At 37.4% G+C, this 27,088-nt stretch overlaps 1 protein-coding gene across 1 annotated transcript in view; it reads left to right on the top strand.

Moving 5' to 3' along the window:
* The first annotated feature begins 6,058 nt into the window (after window positions 1–6,058).
* LOC131075876 (ATP-dependent Clp protease proteolytic subunit-related protein 3, chloroplastic) overlaps window positions 6,059–27,088 on the top strand; it is a 151,075-nt gene continuing 130,045 nt past the window's right edge. Inside the window, exons 1-2 of the mRNA XM_058012801.2 lie at window positions 6,059–6,457; window positions 6,536–6,631. Of these exons, the coding sequence (XP_057868784.1) occupies window positions 6,164–6,457; window positions 6,536–6,631 (390 nt within the window). The 5' untranslated portion in view covers window positions 6,059–6,163. The remainder of the gene's footprint in view (window positions 6,458–6,535; window positions 6,632–27,088) is intronic.

The following is a 27,088-nucleotide window of genomic DNA, read 5'->3' as shown; positions in this document are numbered from 1 at the left end:
GATCCAAAATGTTAGAATTTGCATTAATCATGGGATCTTCCTCAAGACCTTTTCAAATTGTTACCCTCAAGGAAATGGATTGAATGAATCAACAAACAAAAATCTAATTAGATTGATCAAGAGTTTAGGTTCAGAGTATCAGAGAGATTGGCATAAACATTTGCAGTTAGCCTTGTGGGTCGCATCACACCTAAGAAAGTATTAAAGATAGCTCCTTATGAGTTGGTTTACGATAAATAGGTCATTATGCTAGTTTCCATGGAGATTCATGCATTGCAATTGCTTAAATCTCTAGAATTAGAAGAAAATGGCACCATGAATGTAAGGTTGATAGAATTATTGTGTTTAGAAGTCCCAAGAGAAGGCTTTTGATGCCTTAGAAAGCGATCAAAAAACGGTCAAATGATGGTTTGATGTTGTTTGATAATAGAACATCAAACCCCGATTTCAAAGAAGGTGATTTAGTTTTGAAGTATGATGAGCGTGCCACCAAGCCAAGTCATCAAGAAAAGTTTGATGCCTCGTGGGAGGCCCTTTCCAAATTATTAAATGCAAAGAAAGTGATTCTTTTGAGTTATATATAAGATCTTGAAGGGAACACCCTCAAAAAATTGGTTAATGGGATTCATTTAAAACATTTCATTAAGTGCCCCGTACTTTTGGACTTGTAAGTATTAGGTTAGTTAGTTTGATTTGCATGGCATGTTGTTTTCAATCAGTCCTGTCAGGTGCAAGTTACTAGGCGTCATGCCTAGGTTTTGTTGTGATGATGCCCCTTTTAGTTGCAATCATTAGATGAAAATACTCTGACTGACCACCTTTGAACTGAATTTAATGTAAGGCTTGCATGCCATCCTTTGTTTCCATTTTGAGCACTTAATTTTCTAAATTGACAGTGCAATGATTTGTAAGTACCTCTCCCTAGATCGTGAATATTTTTTGAAAAAGAATTACATTTAATTCACACAAACTAGCCTTGCAACCACCATGGAAATATAAACCCTGCCACCCTCTGCTTTCTTTTTCCATGTTGACAAGCAATAAAGATAAAGCAAAGTGGATCAAAGTTGCAGAACAATATCGAAGTGTGAAGACCTAGATTTCAAGAGCAATAATATTTATCACAGAAATAAGTGTTTGAAGAGAAATTCTTTGCATAATGATTGAAAGAGGAGCATCCTCTGGTGGAAGAGCCAAAGATACTTCAGCCTCTACCCAATTTGTCAATATTTGATGATGACAATATTTGATATACCTAAGTGTTAATGCCGCAAAGACTACTAGTAGAGAATATCAGGTCATTGAAATAGACAAATCACAAAGACTCGGTACTAGTAAAATATTTTATAGATAAAATTCATGATCTTGAGTTGCAACAAAACCCTAAACAACTCAGTGAAGGTGCCATGAGGAGAATGTTTGAGAGAGTAAAGGAGAATAGAAGAGAAACCCTAGGGTTCAGGCTTTGGAACTGTGGTCTTCCACGGTACATAGTACCCTTTGTTCATCCATGTCTTGAGTTAATACATGCTTGTGTAATGAATTATGATAGAAATGCAAGAATCATCCAAGGAAGGGGTTTGAAAATTATCATTAGTTAGAATTTTGTTAGAGATATGATTTGAACCCCTTACAACCCAACAAAAAGAAAGGCTTTTAACCATAAAAGTATGGAATGGTATTAGTAAAAAAAGGACATGGTGCTCTCATTTTGCAATGAAGAAATGGACAAAAGCAGAAATGAAAAAATCTTGCCCCGTTTTCCCATGTCAATTAATTTTTTTAAAGATGACATGCAGAGTGTTTTTTCAATGTTGGCCTTCCTCTATGAGCTTGATACTGGCAATTTAGTGGAAGATTTCCAAATGGGTCTGTAGTGTGGGGAAATTGAGTTCACTAGCTTGTATGGGCAAACTAGGAAACCTAGGCCTATTTTCGCTTTAATTACTTTGAGAAGGAGAATGATCCACTTGGCCCAATATGTTCTTAGGCACCGGGTGAATTCAATGGTCCCTCATGGGGGGAGTTGAAAGGTGACTCTACAATTTAAGAAGAGGGATGCAAAATGGGGTGAAAAGATGACCTTTCTATGTGCACTGAAAAACAATAAACTAACATATTGATTATAAAGGAAGATCCAACAGAGAAGACTGTAACTGACTTGCAATATGAATTTTAGGTAGAAATGGAGGGACTATGTCACCGAGCTCGATCTTCTCCCAGGATTGAGGCGCTCGACTCAACTCGCTCCTGATATTTTTTGCTTCAACAAATTGCACATTGTAGATCTTTCCCTGAGTACTTTTGTACCTATTTTTATGTTTCTACCACCTGTTCCTGCACACAAAAAAGAGGGAAAATGCTGGGTAGAAAGGGGTTTGCCTAAGTCAAGCCTTGACTTAGGAATCAACCTTGAAATTGAATTCAAATGTACTTGAAAGGAAAACACAATGATATGTAGCAGAGGCTAGATCTAAGAATGCAGATGTATTACACCTTGATGATGCCAATGCTTCTTTAAAGATGATCACAAATATTGATGCAATAACATGACTCCACAAAAACCAAAAGGATATCATAAAAGACATGCTTGCATGAAGGTTGCACAATGAAGAATATGGTGGGATTTAATTCCTTGAATGCTTGAATTGGATTCAATTGGCTCTAGTTCTCTTCCTTTTTTTCCTTGATTAATTGATTGACTGATTACCCAAAATGAGGGAGGAAACCTTGCTTATGTACCTCTTCCAAGCATTTTTTGGTTTTAAACTCGAAGGAGTTCGATGTGAGTTTAGAATTCTCACTGAAACATGTCGACCATTAAGTTGTTTGAATTTGGGCCCGAACACTGGGGAGCAAGGCATCCTAGGCACCTTTCTCCCTCCAATGTGGCCCCAAATTGGGACCTAAGGTCCAAAATAGGAAGGAGAAGTCATAATTAAATGTGGAATTGAGCTAGAATGAATGAGATTTCATTCCGCATGCAAAGTTTGGCCTTAAGCTCAAACTAGAAACCTTCATAGAGAAATAACAAGTTCTCAATCTTCTATGTTTTCAAATGAGACCACAACCCTCTTTTATAATTGTAAAGTGGAAAATTGGGAACCTTAGGCAATTCTCCTCATAGAAGAAAGGTGGGAACTTAACTAAGGTTCAATTTTCACTTGGGGAAACTTTACATTCAAAAGAGGGGGATAAATCTACTAGATCTAATCCCAAAGGATGCAAGGATTGAATACTAAGTAGACTGAAATGTAATTAACCCTCTTTTGTAAGTTGATTGATTGAATTAAGACTAAATGCTAGAAATGAAGACAAAGTATGCGAAAACAACGAGCTCTACAGATTCGGGATTTAGCTGTGCACCTGTATCTAAGAAGTTTGAGATGATTCAAAGCTACTCTGCAAAATTCGACAAAAGTTGCAGGGACCGTGTGTCTGGACATGGGCACCCTCCTATTGGTCCTCCGAACTTTCCACACGTCGAAAAGGGTTTTTCCGTCTCTATGAATAAATATTAATTCCAAAAGTACAACTGTGCACCTATTTCCTACACATAGAAAGAAAGGGGTATGTGTTGGGAATAGGGGTTTGTCTTCAGCTCAAACCCTGATTTTGGAATTAACCAAGTGGTTGAAATAATGTAAATGAAAGTAGAAATCCCCCTCTTTTAGGGGATGTTGAATTGACGAAAATTGAAATGCTTATACCTCCTTGTGAAGTTTTGCTTGCCTCCACATGGAATTAGGGTTTCATGAAGTATAATGTTGATCTCCTCTCCAATGCTTGAAATCTTGTCTCTATTGCTGCTCCAAAGCTTGAAGGAAGACTAAAAATTCTCAATTGCTCTTGAATGTTTGAATGCTTGATCTCTTGAATGCTCAGATTCTTGATAATGATTGTGGATGGATGTCAAATGAGAGGGTAAATCCCTCTTATATACTTGTCAGTGGATTTAATTGATTGATTTTTTGACTTGGGCTGACATAGGGGGATTTTCCCGCTTTAATTTGAGACGAGCCAAAGGGAGGGATCCTAAAATAGGTCCCAAATAGGGGGTCCCAGGGCGCCATGCCCTGGTCCTGGCCTATTTTCGGGTAGGATCAAGGTGGCTTTGAGGTGCAAGGTTGAGCAAAATGCAGGTTTTGACTTGTATGAGCATATTCAGGTCTTCGATCAGGCCGAGGGGTGCAAACACTAAGGCGAAGACCCAAATGTAGTAAAAAATTGCAAGGGGTGCAATTTTAGGACGTTACAATAACCTTCCCATGAAACTTCTAGAAAATAATTAAATAAAATCACTTTATAATTTATTTTATCCTTATGACTCTCACAAGTGAATTTATTTAAATATTAAATATTTAGGCAATTAGTCACTTAGTCTTTACTTTATAAATAATTAATTAAAGTTATCTTTTAATGTGCTTTTTTGTACAACTCAAAATTAATTAATTAATTATTTCACAGGTTCATTGGGAATCCAAATATGGGGACATTACATACTCGCCACTACATAACACTTGTTTTATAATCTTAGTATTATTCAACCTTTATTATATCATGACAATTACATCCCACATGATGTTGAATGAAGAATCTTGGTATCACAATGCAATTTAGAGTGATTGTCCATAGACTAAATGAAGAGTTTTGAGTAAAAAATAAAGCTTATGCAAGTACTTTATAAAGTTTTAGGAGTGAAATTGGAGTTAAGCAAGGTCACCATTATTTCCTTCTCGTGTTGGCCTTTATATTGACAAACTTGAAGAATTGTAGAATTTGAAAGGTGGGGATGGTGTTCATTTAGGAGAATATGTCAATGTCAAGCTTCTCTTGTATGCTGATGAACTTATTTTGATTGCTAGGTTTGTACAAGAGTTGCAAGAGCATTTGTTTCCCTTCAGCTCTTTTGTAAAGATGTGGGTATGTAAGTTGATACCAGTAAGACCAAAATCATGATTTTCTCTTAAAAAAAAAAACTTAGTTTGACTTTTATTTTGAAGGAATTATCCTAGAGGAAGTAACAAAGTATAAAAACCTTAGGATTGCTTTCAAGAACAAGTTTAGTTGGGAAACCTACAAAAGGAAATTAATCTTGGGAGGGTGGAGATCATTTTTCACTTTTCAAAATAGATCCAAAGAGATAGAGTTATAGGAATTAAAAATTATACAAAACCTATTTGAGCCATTAATAATTCTAGTGGTGCTACATAGATGTGAAATTTGGGCTAACAATGCTTCCAACAATAATGGATGCACATAGAGAAAATTAAAAAATACACAATTATAAGCGAATATTAGAATCTTCTAGCTAAAATAAGTGCAACTCCTATTGAACCCATTGCCATGGTGTGCCTTTTAAGACATTTGAGAAATAATGAGTTGATAGAAGCAACTTGCTATCCCAATGTTGTATTTAAAGATGACTCGAATGAAAGAAATAAGTCATGGGTGAAGCAAAATTATTGGTGGATGAACAAATAATACATTCATTTGAATGCTTGCTTTGATATTGGTAAGAAAATAAAAGCTTTTGTTATAAATAAGTTTCACAAGGCTATGTGTGAAAAGATATGTGGAAGAAAATATATAGATAATCTTAAAGAATTTAGCACACCTTAGACCATAAAAAAATGGTCGATATTTTAGGCCAATATCTTGTCTGAGTCAAAAATTCTCATTGCATATTTAAGAACTAACTCACATCATCTTTAATGTAATACATATAAGTGAAAAAAGACAAAACAAATTTGGAGAAAGAGGGTATGTACCTTTTCATATCGGGGACAACATAAATAGATAAACAATTTATCTTAGATCACAATGCATACAAAGACATTTATATTAAATAAATAAATAAATAAATAAATAATCTAATAGCAACATCCTTTCACAATTCATTTAACAAAAAAAAAAAAAATCCATTATGAAATTGAATTTCTGAATATCAGCACTTCACAAATCATAGACCATCTTGATCTCCTCAACACTAGAAATATTCTAGTTTATTCTATTCTACACTTAATGGTGATAAAAATAGGTATATCCTTTGAAGGAGGAAACATAATCAAAAAACTTTGTCACAAGCTGGGAGAAACATTATAACAGCTTTGGCACAAACAGATCCTTGAACGAAAATAGAGCTTGTTTCACAAAGGAAACCATGGCATGCTGCACGGGCCCTGCCACAGCAAGCTCATCCTTTATCTCCCACACAAGGTTATGGGTTCCCAGAACGAGGAAGTCACGGGGTCGAGTCTCAGCGTGCATCCCAGAGCCTGCATTCGACCCTAACAGCCCTTTTGTAAAAAAATTAAGTGACGCAATTGCCTCTAATCCGGAAGAAGCCCTAAAACAAAGCCGTTCGGATAAGAGGCCCCCGCTGCTTCACTTGCTCGACACTCCCGAAGTTGACAAGGAGGCACGGCGGAAGAAGATTGATAATTTTATTGCAAATGTATTACAAAAACTCTTCTTGGCTCATTCTGTAAAGTTTGTTCTCTTCAATTTACTAATTTTTGTTGTAATTTTGTAGAGCCCTTTGTATTTCCCTGTCACGTCAACCAGAAGGCCGCCCCCGGATATGGCATCGATTTTTCTCGACCAATTCATCGTGTGCATTGATTATCCGGTAAGACTATTTAAATTTTTGGTTTTGCTCCTAATTTTAATGTTTTTCTATTTGTATTGCTTATAATTACTTTCTAGAGGCCCACAGTCTATCAAAACGAAATCGTTATATCTGTAGCTTAACGGGCTGAATACGGGGAGAAAGTTGCTTCTTTATGCAGCTTGTTCTTCTTCTACTGGTTTAAATCAACAGTTTTCGAATATTTTTTATTCTGGTCACTTCATGGTTTGAATGTGGAGTTCATTCTTAAAATCTCGATTCACGTGACAAGAATTTCCTTGTATTTTGAGCAATCCATTGTAACGTATTCTTTGTTTCTACTGCTTTGGTGCAGAAAATACATCCTGACTTCTCCATTTTTTCTTAGGTGTCTTCTAACTCCCTCTCCTACTCCTGAAGCTACGAGAGTTAAATCATTTAATTTTTATTTGAGTCTCAGTTGATTTCATTTCTGTCCTTATATATACCTTATTATGATGTGTTAGGATTAAGGTGTCTCAACCTTCGAGTACAAACTTGCTAATTTAATTATTTGTTTTATTTTTCCACCTTGGAAGTCTTGAAGTTATGGGAACTAGTGTTATATGTTGCTATGTTGAGTTAATGATAAATTTTCTATTATGATTATGGCAGTTTTCAGTTTGGTGGAAGAGTCATGGAGAGTTATATTTTGACAATTTGTATTTATGGTTTGAGTTCACTTTTGACAAGTGGTGTGAGGTAAGGAAGGCACCTAATTGGTCATGGTAACTTCTATGTTGTACTTACATTACATTTGGCAAGATGACCGTTATGAAAGAGATAGGTGTTGTTGCTTCGGAAGTTGCTATGTGCAACATGTCATTGGATTAGCAAGATGTTGCTTGTGACACAACTTACCTCTTGGGCTTTGAAGTTGGTTTTGGAAACCATGGGCACATACCACTTTGTGATGAGCTCTATAAATATGTTGACGCCTTAGTGGTTTTGTATGAGACAAGTTGAAAGTGTTGTTATGTTGCTGGAATTATTCTCGAAATCTCTGTTGTAGCTACTCCTGAAGAGCATTGGCTCTGTACATTGTATTGGAACTGTTAGTGTTGCTGAATAATACAATTGAGTCTGGCTTTTGGAGTGTGGGTTTTTTCCCGAAAGGGTTTTCCCCCGTAAATCTGATGTTGTGTTTTTATTTGTGAAATCTGATTTTATACGTGTTTATCTAATTTGCAATTGTTTAAAAGTTTGTAAGAAATTTCTGCATCACCTATCCTGTTAGATTTAGCATTTGGAACCGTTATTCCGGACTTAGGCTTCCTTTCATGATGTTCATAAGCGGGATTAAATTCTATAACACCATTCTACTGTTAACTATATAAGCACAGGGAATGTCCTCCAGTCTAGATCATTTAATTTAATTTTTTTGTGTTCGGTAGTGCTGACGTGTATTTTGTACACTATCAAACACATAATAAAATACCTAAAGGTACCTTATCCTCTCTTGAGTAAAGCCTCCGAATGCTGAAGATGTCGCGAAAAGGATCAATCAGGATGACTTCAAGGTTCTTGTATGTAGGGTCTCTACGTGTGGATAAGCTCTCTGTGGTATGATGTGATTTGCTGGAATCACAAGGGGACTTACACTTGATGATTGAACTTCTGATTTGCTTTGAATATTGCTGGAACACAGGATTTCACTAGCTTTGATTTGAAAAAAAAGGAAAAAAAAGACGAGGGCGAGGAGAGAATCTAATCCTAATACTAAGGAATGTAGGAGCAATGATTGATCTTTGATGAAATTCTAACTAGGTCTTGTTTTGACATCGCAGGACCATCTCCACAAGGCTAGTGCGATCTTCGAAGGAAAGCTTTATGATGTTCAAATCATCACTGCAGGCATAGACACCATCACGCTGATGCATATCAATGAAGAAGCGATAATTGAAGTTAGGCTTAAGCTGAACGATTCCAGTTGACTACGCAAGGCAAGTCTGCAATCAACAAACTGCTAGTAGTATGGATATACGAATTTCACCATCAATCAAGCACATTTCTTCCACTCATCTAATAACATGAAATCAAATATGAGAAGTATAAAGACCATGCAAATTGTCGAATCGACCCATAAATTTCACCATTTCTTCAATGAAGTTACAAGTCTTTTACAACAACATCTTGGCAACAATCTTTGCCTTCTCTCTCTACTCTACTCTAATTGCTATTCTATCAACTAGCTAATCACCTTCTAACTACTCTCTATCTGTCTTCTAACTGCTTTCAACTATATTCTAACTCTTTTCTATTACAAAATGAAATGCCAGGGCTTATATAGTGCCCTCAATACAATTCAATGGCTTAGATCAATTCGAGATCAATGGCCAAGATTCAACAATGAAAACCCTAATTAGGGTTTGTTACAACCATTACATAACATTTAATGCTTGACCAATGATAAAATTGTATTGCTTGGACACATGTCCTCTCTAGAAAATTCCACCAATGGATAGCTGGGGTAGGTACATCGGAGTTTGTGCCACCTTCCATGAGTTAGGTACATTGAATCTGGAAATGCTGAGGTGGACCACATTGATTGGAGAAGTGATGACTAGGATGCCACCTCGTCTGACACTTGTAACTTGGTAGATATTCAACTTGATGTTGTTGAGAAGCTAGCTTTAATTAATTCATTTGGAACTATCTGCTTCTTCAACAAACCCTTGTTCTAACTTCTTGTGTCCTTGATGTGCAGGATGATTGTTGTACCTCGCCTTGGAATACTGGATTGGAGAAGTCGCCCTTGATGACGTTAGTCCAAAGAAGGCTATCCTTGTCGATGCTAGGTTGGAGGAGGTCGCCCTTGTCAATGCTAGGCTGGATCGAAGAAGGTCATCCTTGTCCTTGCTTGATCGTCCTTGATGAGAACCTGCCGACTTGTAGATCCTCCGGGCTTTGGAGTCGCCATCTTGATACCTACACAACATTTCAAAATTAGTAATATATCTTGAAATCTAAAAATTAAACTTTAAAAGGAAGATTCAAGATTTTAATTTAGGAAACCTCATGATAAATCTTGAGTTATCATTTCCTAATTAACCATGTAATACTTAGATTTTTCCAAAAAATGTCTAAAAAATCAAACCTTGAATAAGGGTGTCAAGATGATTTTGCCATACCTCCTCTTGAGAATTAACTCTAAGAAATGATGTAAAAATAGATGAATTTTGCTAGGCAAAGTGTAGATCAAAGCTCTCCCTTGGATAAAATGCACCTCCTTTAGCTTGGAAAAGAACTCCACCTTCCTCTTCAAAAATCTGGAAATTCGCCTTCAAATGTCTTCAAAAATCTGGAAATTATCCTCCAAACTAGCAAGAAATACGCCTCTCCAATAGCCTTCAAGATGAATTTCGGCCTCCACTAGCTTCTCCACACTTAGTAGAAATTCGCTCCACTCCTTTGGATTTCGCTCCTCAAATTGCTCTCCAATTTCGCACTTGAAAGGATGATTGAATGATTTGAATTGTGAAACAACACCTCCAATATATAGAGCGCTCACCTTCTACATCTCTCCATAGGCCGACTTGGTGGAAAAAATAAACAAAGATTAATAAAAGGAGAAGGCAGACTTAATTAAGCAATAAAAAATGATACCTCAAGCGCTCTTCTTTTTAAATTTTAATTTAATAATAATTAATTTCGAAATGCCTCAATTAATTAAAAAAAACGATTTTCCAAGGCTCAAAATTAATTATTAAATGCTATATGCTTTTCATTAAATGCCAATTTAATTAAAATTTTTTAAAATATTTCGAAGTTTTGGGCGAACTTGGCATCTAGTGCGATTTGCTAAAATAAGGCAAAAAAATAATGAATTTTGATAACTTCACTCTGGTCCCTTGGAGAGGGACAAGAGCGTTTTGCCTTGGTCCCTTGGAGAGGGACAGGAGCGATTTTGCAAATCCAAGCTTATTTGTCCTTTGTTAGCCTTCCAAATTATATTCAATGGATAAATCATGTTTTCCTTGGTCTCTTCAAATCATAAAATTGTCTTGATCCTGCAAGGATAATGCAAATTTGAAATTCAAGCTCCGGTCCTTCAGTGAGGGACAGGAGCAAATTTTGTCTTCTAGGCCAAAATGCTTCACTTTTCACCATGAAATGTCTTGGCTAAGGAAGATATCATCTTGTTACACGCCATGAATAAGAGTTCAAGTCTAAGAAAGGTCTAAAAATGTGTATATAAAGAAAATCGCTCTGGTCCCTTGGTGAGGGACAGGAGCGCTTTTACCTTTGTAGACAAAAACTCCATCATTTCATTGTCAAGTCTGGATGCTCTATCATGCTCATTTCGTCCTTCACCATGCCTTTGATGTTCCAATTTGACCAAACAAGGTCAGGAATGACTCAAATAAGCCTTTTCGCCCTGGACCCTTGGTGAGGGACAGGAGCGTTTTGCCTTGGTCCCTTGGAGAGGGACAGGAGCGAAATTCGCTCTGGATCCTCAGTGAAGGACAGGAGCGAAATTTGACTTTTTGAACTCTCTATCAGGATAATTTTTATGGAATATAAAATTTAACATTTAAGTGACCATTTCCTTCTATCTTTCTTCCTTCTTATACTTTAAGTTATATTCCATATATACTTTCAGGATGTTTGAGAGTGGTTTCAGACCTCCAGGAGTTATATTGCAAAATCTAGTTTTTTGAGGTTTTTCAGTTTCCAGACTTAGTCAAATTTCAGGATCAAGACATTCCAGACTTAGCCAAATTTCAGGATCAGGACTTTCAGACTTAGCCAAATTTTCAAGATCAGGACTTCACTCAAGCCGGACTTGCTTATCCATGTGATCCCCTGGGCGACACTCAAAATGCAAAAGCCAACTGACAAAACCCTAAAAGACCAAAAAAAAAAACAAAAAAAAAAAAAACCCTAAAAAGCAAAAAACAGGGGTCCCCATTTGCAATGGGGCGATGTGTGAAAACGTCACAACAGGTAGGAAAATCGTGTTTTTAAATTAAATCATAACACTCACCCTGAAATAAATGTGTGAATGTTATATACTCTCCCAAAATTTGACCGTGATGACTATGTTTTATTCAGATTTATTTATCATATGCACCCAGCTTTGCTTGGGTTTGGTCCGCATTAGCATGTTTACTTTAACATAGGGAGCATATCTAATGACGTTTGAAGAACTTTGGCCATTATCATAACAATTAATCGCATTTCCCACCACACTATGGCCTGCTCGACTTTTGGGAATAGTGATTTTCTTTAAAAGTTTATTATAAATTGTTGTCAACTAAATCCGTGAAAATAGTTTGCATTCAGTAAAAAATATTCTTTGACAAGTTTTTATTCTATTAAGATTTACCTAGATTGCACGTGACTTTGTTTGGATGTGACCCTACTTTTCAGTTAACACCATCACTTTATCTTGGATATCACATCCAGTAGGATTTGAATCCAGGTCATCATCTAGCATTTGCTTCCCCATGCTATTACAGCATGGCCTTCTGTTCTTTGGGATGATATTGTTTTAATATGTACACTGTAACACTCACCCTTCTGTCAACTGAGCAGCGTGGATGGCTTTTATCCTTCCAAATGATGAGATCCTTTTCTGTTAAAATCTACCTAAGACATTGTGCCCAATCTTCTCTGTGTGTTGTACACATTAATGCAGTTGCTAAAAAAAGGTGGAGCATACCAGAAATTGCATTATACTAGAATTTTAGCATTATAGTAGCATTATATGATAGTATGTTGTAGCATTATACTAGAATTTTAACAATCACAAATTTAAAAGAATTTGATTATAAAAAGAATTGCATGTTGAGTTTTTAGCTCAGATAGCAACTTCCACACAAGTTCAGTGTGAACGTGTTGGGAGTGGTTTGAGTTATTCTATTTTACATTTCACTTTTAGCCAAAAAGTGAGTCTTTTATTTAGCTAATTAAATCCATTAAAATTAAATATACATTAATGACTTAGACTTATGTTCCAACTCATCTCTTACAAGAGATGAGTAGCTTTTTGAAGTATAAAGATAGGCACAAGGTAGAAGAAATATATACCGTGATATACAGTGATAAATTACATGCAGCTGTGGTGAACAATTTGTGGAGGTTTCATTGTAAGTTTTTTGAAGGAATGAGAAGCTGTTTTTGAAGGTGTAATTTCCGTGTGTTTGTTTTATGGTCTCATAATTTGAAGTTTTGGCTATTGTGTGATTGTTGCAAGGTTCAGACATTTAATATTCTGCTGTTAAATAATTTCTGTTCTGAGTTATTTAATGGGAGGACATTAGAATAATAGTTGCCTGGGGTTGAAAATCTTCATTGCAACAGATTAAAATCCAATAGTCATGGACGTTATACACTCAATAAAATGAACCGGATGATATTCATGTGAGTAGACAGTAACCAAGATCTGGGCACTTGTGCATGCTATAGTAGTCATTGTGAATGGTCTCCAGGCAGATGGTTTGCTTTACCAAACATTCCCTGTAAGGAGGAAGCTTTTGGAGACCCTCATGTTGCATCTGATATTGCAACTTAAAATTATCTAAATGTTATGTATGGAACTGGATTAAAAAATTAGCCCTACGAAATTATAGCCCTGGCTTGCTTTGAAATCATGATATGTATTTCCTCATCTATCTTCCTGACAGTATGCATCAAGGAGATGCCATTTAGCCTTTGATGGTGTTTCAACAACTACCTGTTTTCAAGCTGAGGTAAATGCTTGTAAATGTGTGTGACTTTAAATTAACCTTCTTGTGACAATCCTGCAAAAGGTCGTCTTTGTGCAAGTGCATGGACCAAATAAAATGACATGTTGAATTTGCGAGTGTGCTTAAAGTCTACCTACTGATTGTGAATGCATTCACTGTTCAAGATGGCTTAATTCAAATAGATCTTTTTTTTCGCATATCATCTTCATGATCTAAAACATCTGTGGCCTGAATTTTTTTGTCTCAAATTACCCTGTCACTCAATTGAGAAGAGTGATCATAATGGTGAGTTCTTCTCTGAACTCGTTCCTTCCAAAGTTCTTTGGGAGTAGTTATTTGCTCTCTTTTACCCAATGCTTGTTCACACACTTTTGGAATTCAAAGGCTTTAGCATTGCACATCTCTTCATATTTTACCAAGTCAATTTCTTGGGTTTCATCATACAATGGAAAACTGAGAACACCCTTGGTGGAGTTAGCATCAGGCTTGCACAGAACTTGCCCACTCAATGAGTCTATCTCTTTTGTCTCAAGATTGTAGTAGTTGACAAGTGACAACAAATTCCTGACTTTGTATTGAGATTGGAAAGGATGTGCCTTGATAAGACCGCTATCCTGAAGTCTTCTTGCTGTCTTATTCCCTTCTTGAATCCATTCTTCCAATTCTAATTCTTGGACATTGACGTACTCCAAACAGTATTCATTATCTGAGAACACTTATAGTAGTTTCGAAGGAGATTTCACTGTTTGAAAGTGATAATGCATTTTGATGAAGGAGTTGCCTCTGTTTGCTGATTTTATGCATTGAACACCTGCTATTGCTCAAATCTGATGTTTTATGATTAATATCTTGTCCTTTCAAGGCCAAAATAACATTCTTCTTTTACTGAAACCCGATTAAAAAAAACAACTGAAATTCCTGCTGTTTTGTCGCTGAAAAGTGATGTCTTAAGTAAACATTGTCATATAGTTTGAGAGCAAATAGAAAAGAGCTCAAAACATGCAAAAGGGAATTTGAAGATTCACTGTTCAATGACTGAAATCTCTGTTATTTTATCTGAAATTTCTGCCATTTTGATGAAGTGAAAACTGCCATTTTAATGACTGAAATCTAAACTATCACACACCTTGAGAATATGCAAATAGAACTTGAAACCCTAGGTTTTATTTGTGATTAATTTCACCTAGAATACCATCTATTTTTGCTGACTGAAAGGACTGAAAAATGCCTTTAAATCTTGCAAATTTCTGCCCATAAAATCCGAACAACACCTCTTTTATATGGAATATAAACACTTGACTGTCATACACCATTAAAGAGCTTGAAAACCTGTTGTTTTGCAACTGAAATCTCTTGTTTGTCCTTGAAACCTTATCTGTTTTGTAGTGGCTTTCATTGGCATATGGAAGCTTGATGATTGATGCTCACAAACAAAAGAATGATTATGAAAACCGCTGGAAACTGTTGATTTTCTGGGCTGTGCTTGTTCACCGCAGGCAAACATCAGATTGTTGCCTTCCCAACCATAGACGATAAGGTCTTATCGTCACCCCCAAGCACAAATTCACTTACTGGGAATTGCATATCTCTATTGTATTTGAAAGACTGCAAGACAATTGAATATATATGAGGTAAGGCTACCTAAAAGACCTCAAGTCGGCCTTACTGATTTGACGCCAAGAATAGGGTCAGACCTATTTAATTACAAGTTACTTGTTTAGGGCCAGACCAATACCTTTATATTAAACATATAAGCTGTGCATTTTATGGAGAATTGCTAAGGCCAAAAGGCCAATTAGCAATTCCAAGACTAGGTCGGCCCTTGCTAGGTATCCGACCTAGCTACATGTCAACACTCCCTCTTAGCTAGGGAGGATACTTCCAAATAAGCAAGTCACATCATGGCTGCTCCCATGAAAACCAAATGACGTTATATGATATTCATCAAGCATACCTGAATCAGAAAAATACATCATGGACTTCTTCCATGCTATCCATCTTGCATTGCCCGTAGAGGATGGATCCAAAATCTTACTGTGCACACCTGCAAAAGTGAGTATACATACAAGTATATAAATACATGTCATGGATGATATCCATCTTGCATTGCCCGTAGAGGATGGATCCACCTTGCATTGCCCGCAGAGGGTGGAAGAGATCTTTCAACCTTCTCCCTGAGAAGGATAACTACCATCTTGCATTGCTCGCAAAGGATGGCTCCACCTTGCATTGCCCACGGAGGGTGGAAGAGGATTTTCACCTCAATCTTCTCTTTAGAGAAAAATACAACACCACCTTGCATTGCCTGCAGAGGGTGGAAGATACAACTAAATGTATCACTGGGGTTGTGTTGACGTGTATTTTGTACACAACCAAACATAGAATAAAATACCTAAGTATCTTATCCTCTCTTGAATAAAGTCTCCGAATGCTGAAGATGTCGCGAAAAGGATCAATCGGGATGACTTCAAGGTTCTTTATTGTAGGATCTCTACGTGTGGATAAGCTCTCTGTGGTATGATGTGATTTTGCTGGAATCACAAGGGGACTTACACTCAATGACCTGAATGTCTGATTTGCTGGAATCACAAGTCCTACTAACTAACTGGAAGACAAACAAATGGCAAAAGATGCAAGGTTCAAGAAGTTTACTCTACTACCTAGAATGCGAGAAGATGGATGAATGACTAGGTGGAGTCCTACTGGGCTGGGTCTCACCATCAGGCTGAACAATTCAACACCAACTCAGTGCGATCTTCTAAGGGATGCTTCCAATATGTTTAAATCGTACACCATCTGACAATGATCACCATTCAAGAAAATGCATGAAACAATAGATGTGTAACGACTTATGATTAAGCTCATTTGTTCCAGTTGACCACGCAAGGCGCACTTACCATCAGCAAGAGGCTAGTGGTTTGGATTAGACGGATTCCACACAGGTGCATTCAACAATTTCCTTCATTCGATCTAATCATCTACCATCTAGAATTGAAGATTCAACAAGAAACCATGCATATTGCAAGAAACGACACACTTCACCATTACTTCAATGAAAATGGAGTTTATTTACAATCAATGGCAACAATTTCTTGCCTTGTCCTCCTATTCTACTCTAATTGCTATTCTATCAATTGACTATTCACCTTCTAACTACTCTATCTATCTTCTATTGACTCCTTATTAGCCTTTACAAATGAAGAGCCGGGGCTTATATAGTGCCCATAATACAATTCAATGGCTAAGATCAATGGCCAAGATTCTACAATGAAAACCCTAATTAGGGTTTGTTACAACAAACTCAATTCTGACCAATGAAATAATTGTATTAATTGGACACATGTCTTCTCTGGAAAATTCGACCAATGGATAGCTGGGGTAGGTACATCGAAGTTTGTGCCACCTCCCATGAGTTAGGTACATTGAATCTGGACATGCTGAGGTGGACCAATCCGATTGGAGGAGTGATGACTGGGATGCCACCTCGTCTGACACTTGTAACTTGGTAGATATTCAACTTGATGTTGCTGAGAAGCTAGCTTTAATTAATTCATCTGAAACTATCTGCTTCTTCAACGAACCCTTGCTTTGACTTCTTTTGTCTTTGATGTGTAGGATGATGATGTACCTCGCCTTGGAATGCTGGATTGGAAGATGTTATTCCTGATGATGCTTGATCGAAGAAGGCCGTCCTTGTCGATGCTAGACTGGAGGAGGTCGCCCTTATCCTTGCTTGATCTTCTTTGATGAGGGTCTGCCAAGGAGTTGATCTTCCGACTCCAGAGTCGCCATTTGATGCCTACACAAAAGATTTAAAGTTAGTCTTTGAGCATCAAACCTTAAAGTACGAAATTAAGACTCTCCAAAGGGAATATTCAAGATATTAATTTGAAAATGTCATGATAAATCCAGAATTCTTCATTTTTCTAAATTAATGGCAATGAAATCAAAATAAATCTTAAATAAGAACTTCAAAATGATTCTTCATACCTTCTCTTGAGTACTTAACTCTAAGACTTTGAAAAATGATGAAAGAAGATTGGATTTTGCTAGACAAGGTTTAGATTATAGTCCTCCCTTGGATGAATTACGCCTCCATTAGTCTTCAAAAGAGCTCCACCCTCCTTAGCCTCCAACACTTAGCAAAATTTCGCCTTCAAATACCTTCCAAAATCTGGAAATTATCCTCCAATCTAGCAAGAAATTCGCCTCTCCAATTTTGCTCCTCAAATTCGCATTTAAAACAATGAATGAATGATTTGCATTTGTCCACAACACTCCTCTCTTATAGAGCGCTCACCTTGATTTACCATGAGGCCGACCTAGCAAAAGGGATAAAAAAAAAAAAAAAACTCTTTAAAAAGGTGGCCAACTTGCCTATAAAGGCAAAATAATGCCTTTGAGCGCTCATTTATAAATTTTAATTTAAAAAATTAATTTTAGTGCCTCCAAAATGCATTTTTTTTTATTATTTCAAGGTCAAAAATTAATTTATAAAATTAAAAAATGCCTTTAATTAATGCGAATTTGGTTTAATCTTCCCAAATGTTTCGAAGTTAGCAATTTTGGGGGATTTGAGGAATATCAATGTTTGATTAAGGCCACAATGAAGATTGACAATAATCTCGCCCTGGACCCTCAGCAAGGGTCAGGAGCGATTTTCCAAATTAGGCCTTGAATATCCAATTTTTGCAAATCCAAAATATCACCAAGGCATCTTAAATGGCATTTATTACTTGAGTTTGGGTTTGATTTCACTTGAATGTTGGAAGATAAGTGCATTTAGGGTTTTTTCGCCCTGGACCCTCAGCAAGGGTCAGGAGTGATTTTTCAAATTTGTGCTTACTCCTTCATCAACTTTTCTTGAATCCACCCCTCAAGGCTAGGCAAAGGTCTTCCTCTTTCACTCCATCCAAGCTTGGCTTGTTTTTGCAAGGTAAAATAAGAGTTTTTCAAAATTTCACCCTGGGCCCTCAACAAGGGTCAGGAGCGATTTTTCCTCCCTGGCTTAGAATCATCAAGTTTTGGAAGCAAATCTTCATTCATCATGTTTTCGAAGGCCATTTCCACCTTGGTATAACCTTGTCTTAGCACAAACTGGAAAGGAACATGTTGGTTTTATGATTTTCGCCCTGGATCCTCAGCAAGGGTCAGGAGCGACTTTTTGGTTTTAGGACAACTCCTTCATCCTTCCAACTTCGAATCACTTTCCAAGGCATTAGAACATCATCTCAAGCTTATTCATAGGCCTAGCGTTGCTCAATTATGGAGAAAAAAGTCCAATTTTAGGTTTTTTCGCCCTGGGCCCTCAACAAGGGTTAGGAGCGATTTTTCCTTTCTAGCTTGATTGCTTCTCTGTTGGCCATCCAAATTATCTTCAATGGGTAAAACATACCTTTACACATCCATTCCAATCATAAAAATCATTTTGTCCTTGCAAGGAAAATGTGTTTTTGAGAATTTCGCCTTGGGCCTTCAGAGAGGGTCAGGAGCGAATTTTGCCATTTAGACCAAAATGTTTCACTTTTCTCCTTGAAACCTCTTTGACATTCCAATTCAACCAAGACTAAGCAAAAAAACATCTCCCACAAGATTTTCGCCCTGGACCCTCAGCAAGGGTCAGGAGCGAATTTTAAGTTTTCAACAAAATCCTTCACTTTTCAAATTGACACTTTCTCAGGTGAATAAAGGGAGATGTCCTTGTTTCATCTATATCCAAAACTTAACTTTTTTCCATGCAAGATGAGAGCTATTCAAAATTTCGCCCTGGGCCTTCAGCAAGGGTCAGGAGCGAATTTACCTTTGTTGCCCAAAATTCACCATTTTTCAAGCGTCCAAACCTTTGAATTATGTTCAACCTTCCTTCCAGGAGACCCTGCACATAAAAATTTAGCCAAAATTAGTGACGAATAGGCTCAAATAAGATTTTCGCTCTGGACCCTCAGCAAGGGTCAGGAGCGAAATTCACAATCTAGGCTAAACTGCTCAATCTCTTAGTTTCAAACCACTTCATAGGGCGAGGTAAGATCATTTTCAAGGCCAGGAACAAGGTTTCAAGCTCAAACAAGGTGGCAAATGAAGTTTATAATGAATTTCGCCCTGGACCCTCAGCAAGGGTCAGGAGCGAAATTCCTCTTCCAGGCTAAAATCCATCATTTTCTTCAAGGTTTTCAATCAATTCCAAAGTCCAAATAAAATTCTTTGCAAATCGAAATTTGGTCAAATAAGGCAAGGAATGAGTCCTAGGTTGATTTTTGCCTTGGACCCTTTGGAAGGGTCAGGGGCGAGATTCGCTTTGGACCTCCTGAGAGGGTCAGGAGCGAAATTCGCTTTGGACCCTCAGCAAGGGTCAGGAGCGAAATTTGACTTTTTGAACTCTCTATCAGGATAATTTTATGGAATATAACATTTAAGTATAAGATACTTTAAGTTATATTCCATATATACTTTCAGGATGTTTGAGAGTGGTTTCAGACCTCCAGGAGCTATATTGCAAAATCTAGTTTTTGGAGGATTTTCAGTTTCTAGACTTAGTCAAATTTCAGGATCAGGACATTCCAGACTTAGCCAAATTTCAGGATTAGGACATTCCAGACTTAGCCAAATTTCTCACCAACTTGACCTAACTCAAGGAGAACCTGCTATCCAGGTGATCCCCTTGGCGACACTCGAAAGCTAAAGGGTAACAAACAAAACCCTAAAAGACCTAAAAAGACAAACCCTAGAAAGCAAAAAGCAGGGGTCCCCATTTGCAATGGGGCGATGTGTAAAATGGTCACAACAGGTTGATACTCCCTTTCAACCAATTTAGACATCGTTATTACTATGTACGTGAATTGAATATTTGAAAGTAATATATTAACTTAATTCAAGTGGTAATACAAAATGCCAATTATTTGTAAACATTAATAAGTCATTAGAAACATGCCAATCTTATTATCACTCTAGTCTGAGAGAAGATACAAGTTGAAGACAGGTTGTTTTGACACGAAACTCAATGGCTTCCCTCAAGTTGTCGGATCCAAGCCCTTAAGCCTTTCTTGGGCCCTGTCCGCAAGGTGCTCAGGGTCGTTGATCCCTACACTTTCTTGGGACAGCCCATTGGCTGGATTTACACAGGCCTTTCCCTAATTACACCCCTGCTCTTCTCCTCAGAACTGATAATAATAAGGTTGGTGCATATTTATATATACATTTGATTATACAAATAATCTGTTCATAGTGCTGTTTAAAGTTAAGAAGTTATTCTTCACATACCAAGTCTGACTTCTATTCTGTGTCTTCCTTTCACAGTACCTCTACAGGTGTATGACTGAAGTGTTTCATCAGATTGCTGGGATTAATAATCCCTGAATATCAATCTCTGATTATTCCTGCAGAGATTCTCACAACTATATTTCCTTGGGTAAATTCGCCAAGTTCACTAATTATTTTCACACACCAAGAGGCAATTTCGCTAAGAGCATGAATGAATGATTGTTTTTAAACTTGCCAAATAGCCTTTATTTATATGGTGCATATACCCTTTTAAGTCGGCTTATTTAAATATATATTTTGGCGCCAATTTGATTTAGGTCTTTATGAGTGAGGCGTGTTCATTATAGGGCTGGCCCTATTTAGGAACACGCTATCTTCTTTGGCGTGAAGGGTCCAGCTCTACACGTTACCCTTTCGCAAAAGGGCCCAGCGCTTTAGGGATTCGGATGTTGCCTTAGGCAATCCGAATCCCCCCTTTTCTTAGCCTAGTTACAAACAACACTCCCTCTTAACTAGGGAAGAAAATGAATACATAAACAGAACCTTTAGAGTTCCATCTAGCACACAAGCATAGAATGGATCTAGCACACAAGCATAGAATTACATCTTCCACCTAGTACACAAGCATAGGATGGTTCTAGCACACAAGCATAGAAGGTGTAATACACAAGTGGGTCTTTACATAATTACAATTTTCCATCTAGCACACAAGCATAGAATGGAACCTTCCATTCTTGCACACAAGCGAAGAATGGACAAACCCTGCAGTAGAGAATCAGAGTTAGCAGCAAACATACTCAACCTTTCAAGTTAGTTTCCATAGGTTTGCAATCCATTATTCTAAATCTTTTCAAAACATTAATTGATTTAGTAGATCTTTTACATACTTCTAATCCTAGAAGGAAATGCATTAGTTCCTTCATTTCAAATTCTCATGTTAATTCTTACAAAATCCTAAGCTTACCGAATATGGCCAATTCTTCCATCTAGAATTCACTGCAGATTGTAGGGAACGTAGGACTCCCTCTTAATCCTTGATATGAGATACATAATATAAGAATCCTATTAAGGAAAGCAATCATAGGATTTTCATAAATCAGAAGAATGCTAAATTTCCTTTTCCTTTACTTTTACTTTCTAATAAGGGATCCATAGCATAATGATATATCGTCAGTCATCTCTTTAAGTAAGGAAATGAGCTGAAAACTTGTATAGGTTCTCATGCCTATTCCAAGCTCCCTCTGAAGCATAATAGTTTATTGACATCAATATTAGAATCAAACATGATTAATAAAAGCATGAATATGATACAATCATATATAAAACTTATCTCTTTTACCCGCATCCTTAAGTTGTTTCATGAATCTCTGGTGGCTGAGTGGCCTTTGGCTCTTGCCATCTACCTTCAGCTTAGTGACGATGCTCAGAATGTTGGCATAACAACCAAGGTTGTTGATGGTCAAACAATGTGCATGATGGTGAACTTTCTGAATAGCCTACACCCCTTGACCCTGAGAATTACCTCAAAACATGAAGCTGAAATGTCAATACTAAAATCATACATGATTTAATGACAACAAAATTTATTCAACCATATGAATACTTATCTCTTTCTAGGTTGGTCTTCTACCAACGTTCTAGCTCAGTATCGGAGCTTCCAGCCATACTGAAGTATCTAGTGAAGATGGTTGCGTGGCCTTCGGCCCTCGCTATTGCTCATTGTCTATCTCCATCTTGGTGGCGTCAACCTGCCAAGCCACCAAATGCTTTCACTGTAATCGACAAACGATTAAGAGTGTCGACCACGCACTGTGATCATATTCTGCGATTGCCAATTTCTTATATTGAGACCCATTCAAATGCGAATACAACGAACTCTTTTCGGGGCTCTTGCACATACAAACACCGTGAATATGGCTCTCGGCGAGCACTTTCCAATTCTGAATGACTATGATGAGACAAATGCTGCAGACATACCCCCTGTGATCATACACGGATACACCCTACGATCAATGAGATTACTCGCAAATGCTCTCTTTGATGGTCATGGGTAATACAAATAAGAATGCCTCATGCCAGAGCATGACCAATCAATTTGTGAAGATGATACGATTAAGCCAACGACATGCCAACACCTGAGGACACAATGCAATGCAAGTGAGACCACTATGAGTAACCTACGATCACCACCTTCTGCGATCTCCGTGTATCGAGATGAGTCTCCATACGCCCCTCGATGCATTGATCATGTTTGTGAATACCTCCCTGCTGCACGACTATAACCATCCATGGCTCACACTGTGAACACAACACCTTGCAAATATCTTGAACATCATGATCGTGCAAAACAAGGCGAATATACCAAGCGGTGAGGGATAGCAGCTTCCTCCTTGCATTTACGCCTCCAGGTGAATATGGCGACTGCAATGTCTGGCAGTCACCCTGCGAATGCGGTTGTCAAAGGTCACAAACAATGCATACACTTTTGCGATTCATTTTGAACACGGCGAATACAAAACTTGAAATGCGATCATGATAATGCGATTATGCGAATACATCGCGAACATCACTAACACGGTCACTTAACAAAATTACCCAAAGTCTTAGTCGAACCCCGCGAAGAAGTAAAGACATCGTCAATCCCAACGAAGTGTAGGACTTTCTTAGGCACACGGGCAGCCACGATTCCAACCCCTCGGGGGGCAAGAACCATCCTGACAGTAACGGATCCACACTTGCCCATGACCTTACACGACACAGTATGCACCTTCCCGATCTTGTTTCCCCAGTAACCACGCCTCATAGGGATGACTGAAAGCTTGGCCAAAATCAAGGCCCCTCTAATAGTAGTGGCAACTTCTTTGCTGCTCTTGACACCCAACCCAACATGTCCGTTGCAGATCTTGAGAAGCCATGGGAAATCATTCAAACTACTTAGGTTCCCATACTTTTCGCTGTCACAACGGACATAATTGCGATACACCCGCAAAGGAATTCAGCCTCTGCAAACACGAGTAACACGAATACGGAGGCTACGACTTCACCACCTCGATGCGAATGCTCCTTGCGATCACAGCGACTACCCTTGACTATACGGTGATTGCCAAGCGAACATTGAGATTGTCACACTGCAACTGCAACTCGCTCAGGCCGCATCCGACTAACTCTGCAATTTAGGAAAGCCATAGCTCTGATACCATGTTGTTTTTCTGAGCTGTTCTTGTTCACCGCAGGCAAACATTAGATTGTTGCCTTCCCAACCATAGACAATAAGGTCTTATCGTCACCCCCAAGCACAAGTTCGCTTACTGCGAATTGCATATCTCTGTTGTATTTGAAAGACTACAAGACAATTGAATATATATGAGGTAAGGCTACCTAAAAGACCTCAAGTCGGCCTCACTGATTTGACGCCAAGAATAGGGTTAGACCTATTTAATTACAAGTTACTTGTTTAGGGCCAGACCAATACCTTTATATTAAACATATAAGCTGTGCATTTTATGGAGAATTGCTAAGGCCAAAAGGCCAATTAGCAATTCCAAGACTAGGTTGGCCCTCGCTAGGTATCCGACCTAGCTACATGTCAACAAAAACTGCTGTAAATCTGCCACTAATGTTGGAAATTCAATACATTTAAGCAATAAAAGTCATTGAAAATGAAAATTATATAAATTATGATTTAAATCAAAACAATGATTGAAACCATTGTTGGCAAACTTTGTCTTGGCAAAAATTTGACAGACCCAAAATTTATGATTCTGCAAAGACTTGGCAACTTAAAGAATTCCTAAAATTTCTCGAAAAACACATTTATTTGCAAAATTTAATGACAAAATATATCTAGTGAGCAACCTCACCAAGAGACGGTGGTACGTGGAGGCTTCATAGACTGGTATTGGTACGGCTAATTTTCAAAATAGGAGACGTGGGGTACTTGGAGATGCCAATTTTTTTTCTAAAATAATTTAATGATTTCCAGAAAGGTCCTAAGTTTAAGTCCTAACTTCTCTATATGAACTATTGCTTCAATATTTTTGGAAACAAGATCTATTTTGAAGATTTTATGATTTGACTTGAGTATTAAATACATAAACTCCAAATACAAGTTTACTTGAGCATCATCTGATATGAAGGTTGAATGACTTAGGCTTGGTATCAAACACAAAAATTCTAGAGTATAAATAGAGTCAATCTAAAATTGTGTAATCCTCCATTAGAACCCAAAATTGACTCTCCAGTCATTCTAAAATTGTGAGACTCCTTCCACGTACCGGTTTACAGTAGAAAAGTAACCATGGACCCTACACAATATCTACCACCTCCAAATTAAGTGGGTCTCGTTTCATAGTTCCTTCGCTAAAATCTAAGATTGTCCATTAAGGATTCTTATTGGATTGTTGCGAGATGTTCTTTTTATCTACGAATGCTAACAAGCATTCCTCTATGAGAAACCTCGATCTCCCAGATAGTATTAGACAAAAATCTACTGGACAATCTTAGCTATTAATGTCAAATCACAATAGATTCAGGTAGCAACAGTCACTAATATAGCGGAGACGCACAAGAGATGCAAGAGATGTCGAGGTTCGTTGGTGTGCAGTCTCCTTCGCCAAAATGCATCTCAGGGTGTCAATGAAGTATGGGAGACACGTCTTCATCTCCAAGACGCATCTCATGGTGGGGGTTGACATGTCTCTTGGTTATAGTGCTAATGAGTCCATAAATGAGTACAAAAGTGTTTTCTATTAAATTTAATTCATTTGAACTACATTACCGGGTCCCTCCCTTAGACCCCCTAGGTCTTGGTCCGGTTCAAATTGGGTTGGGTTCGAGGCCAGTTCACTATGGGTTTGGGCAGGGTCTGGCCCATAGACTGTGGGTTTGGTCAGGCGAACTTGACAAGAATTTTCATTGAGAAATACTTCTGCAGCCAAACTCGAGGAGAATTTGCTTTTTAAAATAATTTTAATGTGTTTTTTCTGCCAAAAGGTGAATTTTGACCCCCCAACCCTAATTTGACCATAAAAAACAACAAAAAGTTAAAACCTATTTCATTTATGCTCAATATAATGAAAAACAAAAATATTTTGCTCCATTGTCGAGCTTTTTTTTTGCTTGCCATTGTACAAAAAGAGTTAATATTGATTGTTGCATGCTGATGGTTCTTGTGCTATTTCTACGCATTTGCAAGTGTTGATTTGTTCTCAAAGACATTGTAGAGGAAGATTTCAACAAAAGAGGTAGGTTTTTTTTTTCTCTCTAATTTTTCCTTACATTTTTTTGACAAATTAAAATTAATTCTCTAGTTTTGTTTTATTTTATGGCTTTGTACTTATCCATGTTGTTTATAGAATTACTTGTGTTAGGTATTAAAATGGGAAGTGCTTCTAGCTTAGGAGCCAACCTTGCTTTAAAACCAAACCACACTCTCCCCTTTGGAAATATGTGGAAATGGTACAACTTCTTCTAGGTGGAGGATTCACTTGGATTTGTTCTCATTGCAAAGCACAATATAACAGCTCATACAATTGAGTGAAAGCACATTTGTGCTTTATCCCTTAGTAAAGACCTTCGTGCAGAAGAAAAAATATTGGCATATATTGAAGAGCAAGCAAAAGTAGACAAAGCAACAAGGAAAATAGCTACAGGTGCTCATCCTTTGCTAAAGACTAAGAAAGGATAGAAGGCCTCTCCATCACTTTCCGATCGTGAACCTACAGAGGGCCATCCATTCTTATTTGTACCTCAAGAACAACTTGTGACACCTATGAGAGCAAAGGGACCTTTGGAAATGACATTTTACAACGAGGGTAGAGAGAATTCTGAGCAAGACATAGCTAGATGTATCTATGCTAATGGATTGACATTTAATGTTTTTTGCTCACCTTATTGGCAAAAAATGGTGAGATCAATTAATAAGGCTCCAAAGGGGTTCAAGTGCTTGATTTATGAGAAGGTGTGTACTTCCTTATTGAACAAAGAGGTGAAACATGTAGAGGACACCTTGAAACCCATTAAGGGTTCATGGGTTGAAACATGTGTGTTTATTGTATCTTATGGATGGAATGATGCAAGAAATCGCCCATTGATCAATGTTATTGCAGTTTCCCCTAAGGGGGCAATGTTTTTGAGAGTTGTGGATTGTGAAGAGTAGGTGAAGGATGGTCCATTTGCTAACATTCTGTCATGCCCAAAATTTAGGGCAAAAATGGAATGATTTTTTTTTTTTAAAACATTAATTAATTAACAAAGTTCGCTAACCCGACATGCATTAATATGTTTGCCATATCTATATTCGAGCTAACTCTGATACTAAACTAAGTAACGAAATTAATTAAAATTTATTTGCGGAAAACTGAATGATTTAATTTATATTCTCATCAAACGTAGTCAATAGTTTAATTAAATCAAACTCATTAAAAATAGTAGATGAAGATAAATTTAATCTCCAATAAGACTATATAGTCTAAAATCCATTTTTAAATCA

The sequence above is a fragment of the Cryptomeria japonica genome, chromosome 10, assembly GCF_030272615.1.
Source record: "Cryptomeria japonica chromosome 10, Sugi_1.0, whole genome shotgun sequence".
Taxonomy (NCBI): Eukaryota; Viridiplantae; Streptophyta; class Pinopsida; order Cupressales; family Cupressaceae; genus Cryptomeria; species Cryptomeria japonica.
This window is presented reverse-complemented; position numbering and strand designations above follow the sequence as displayed.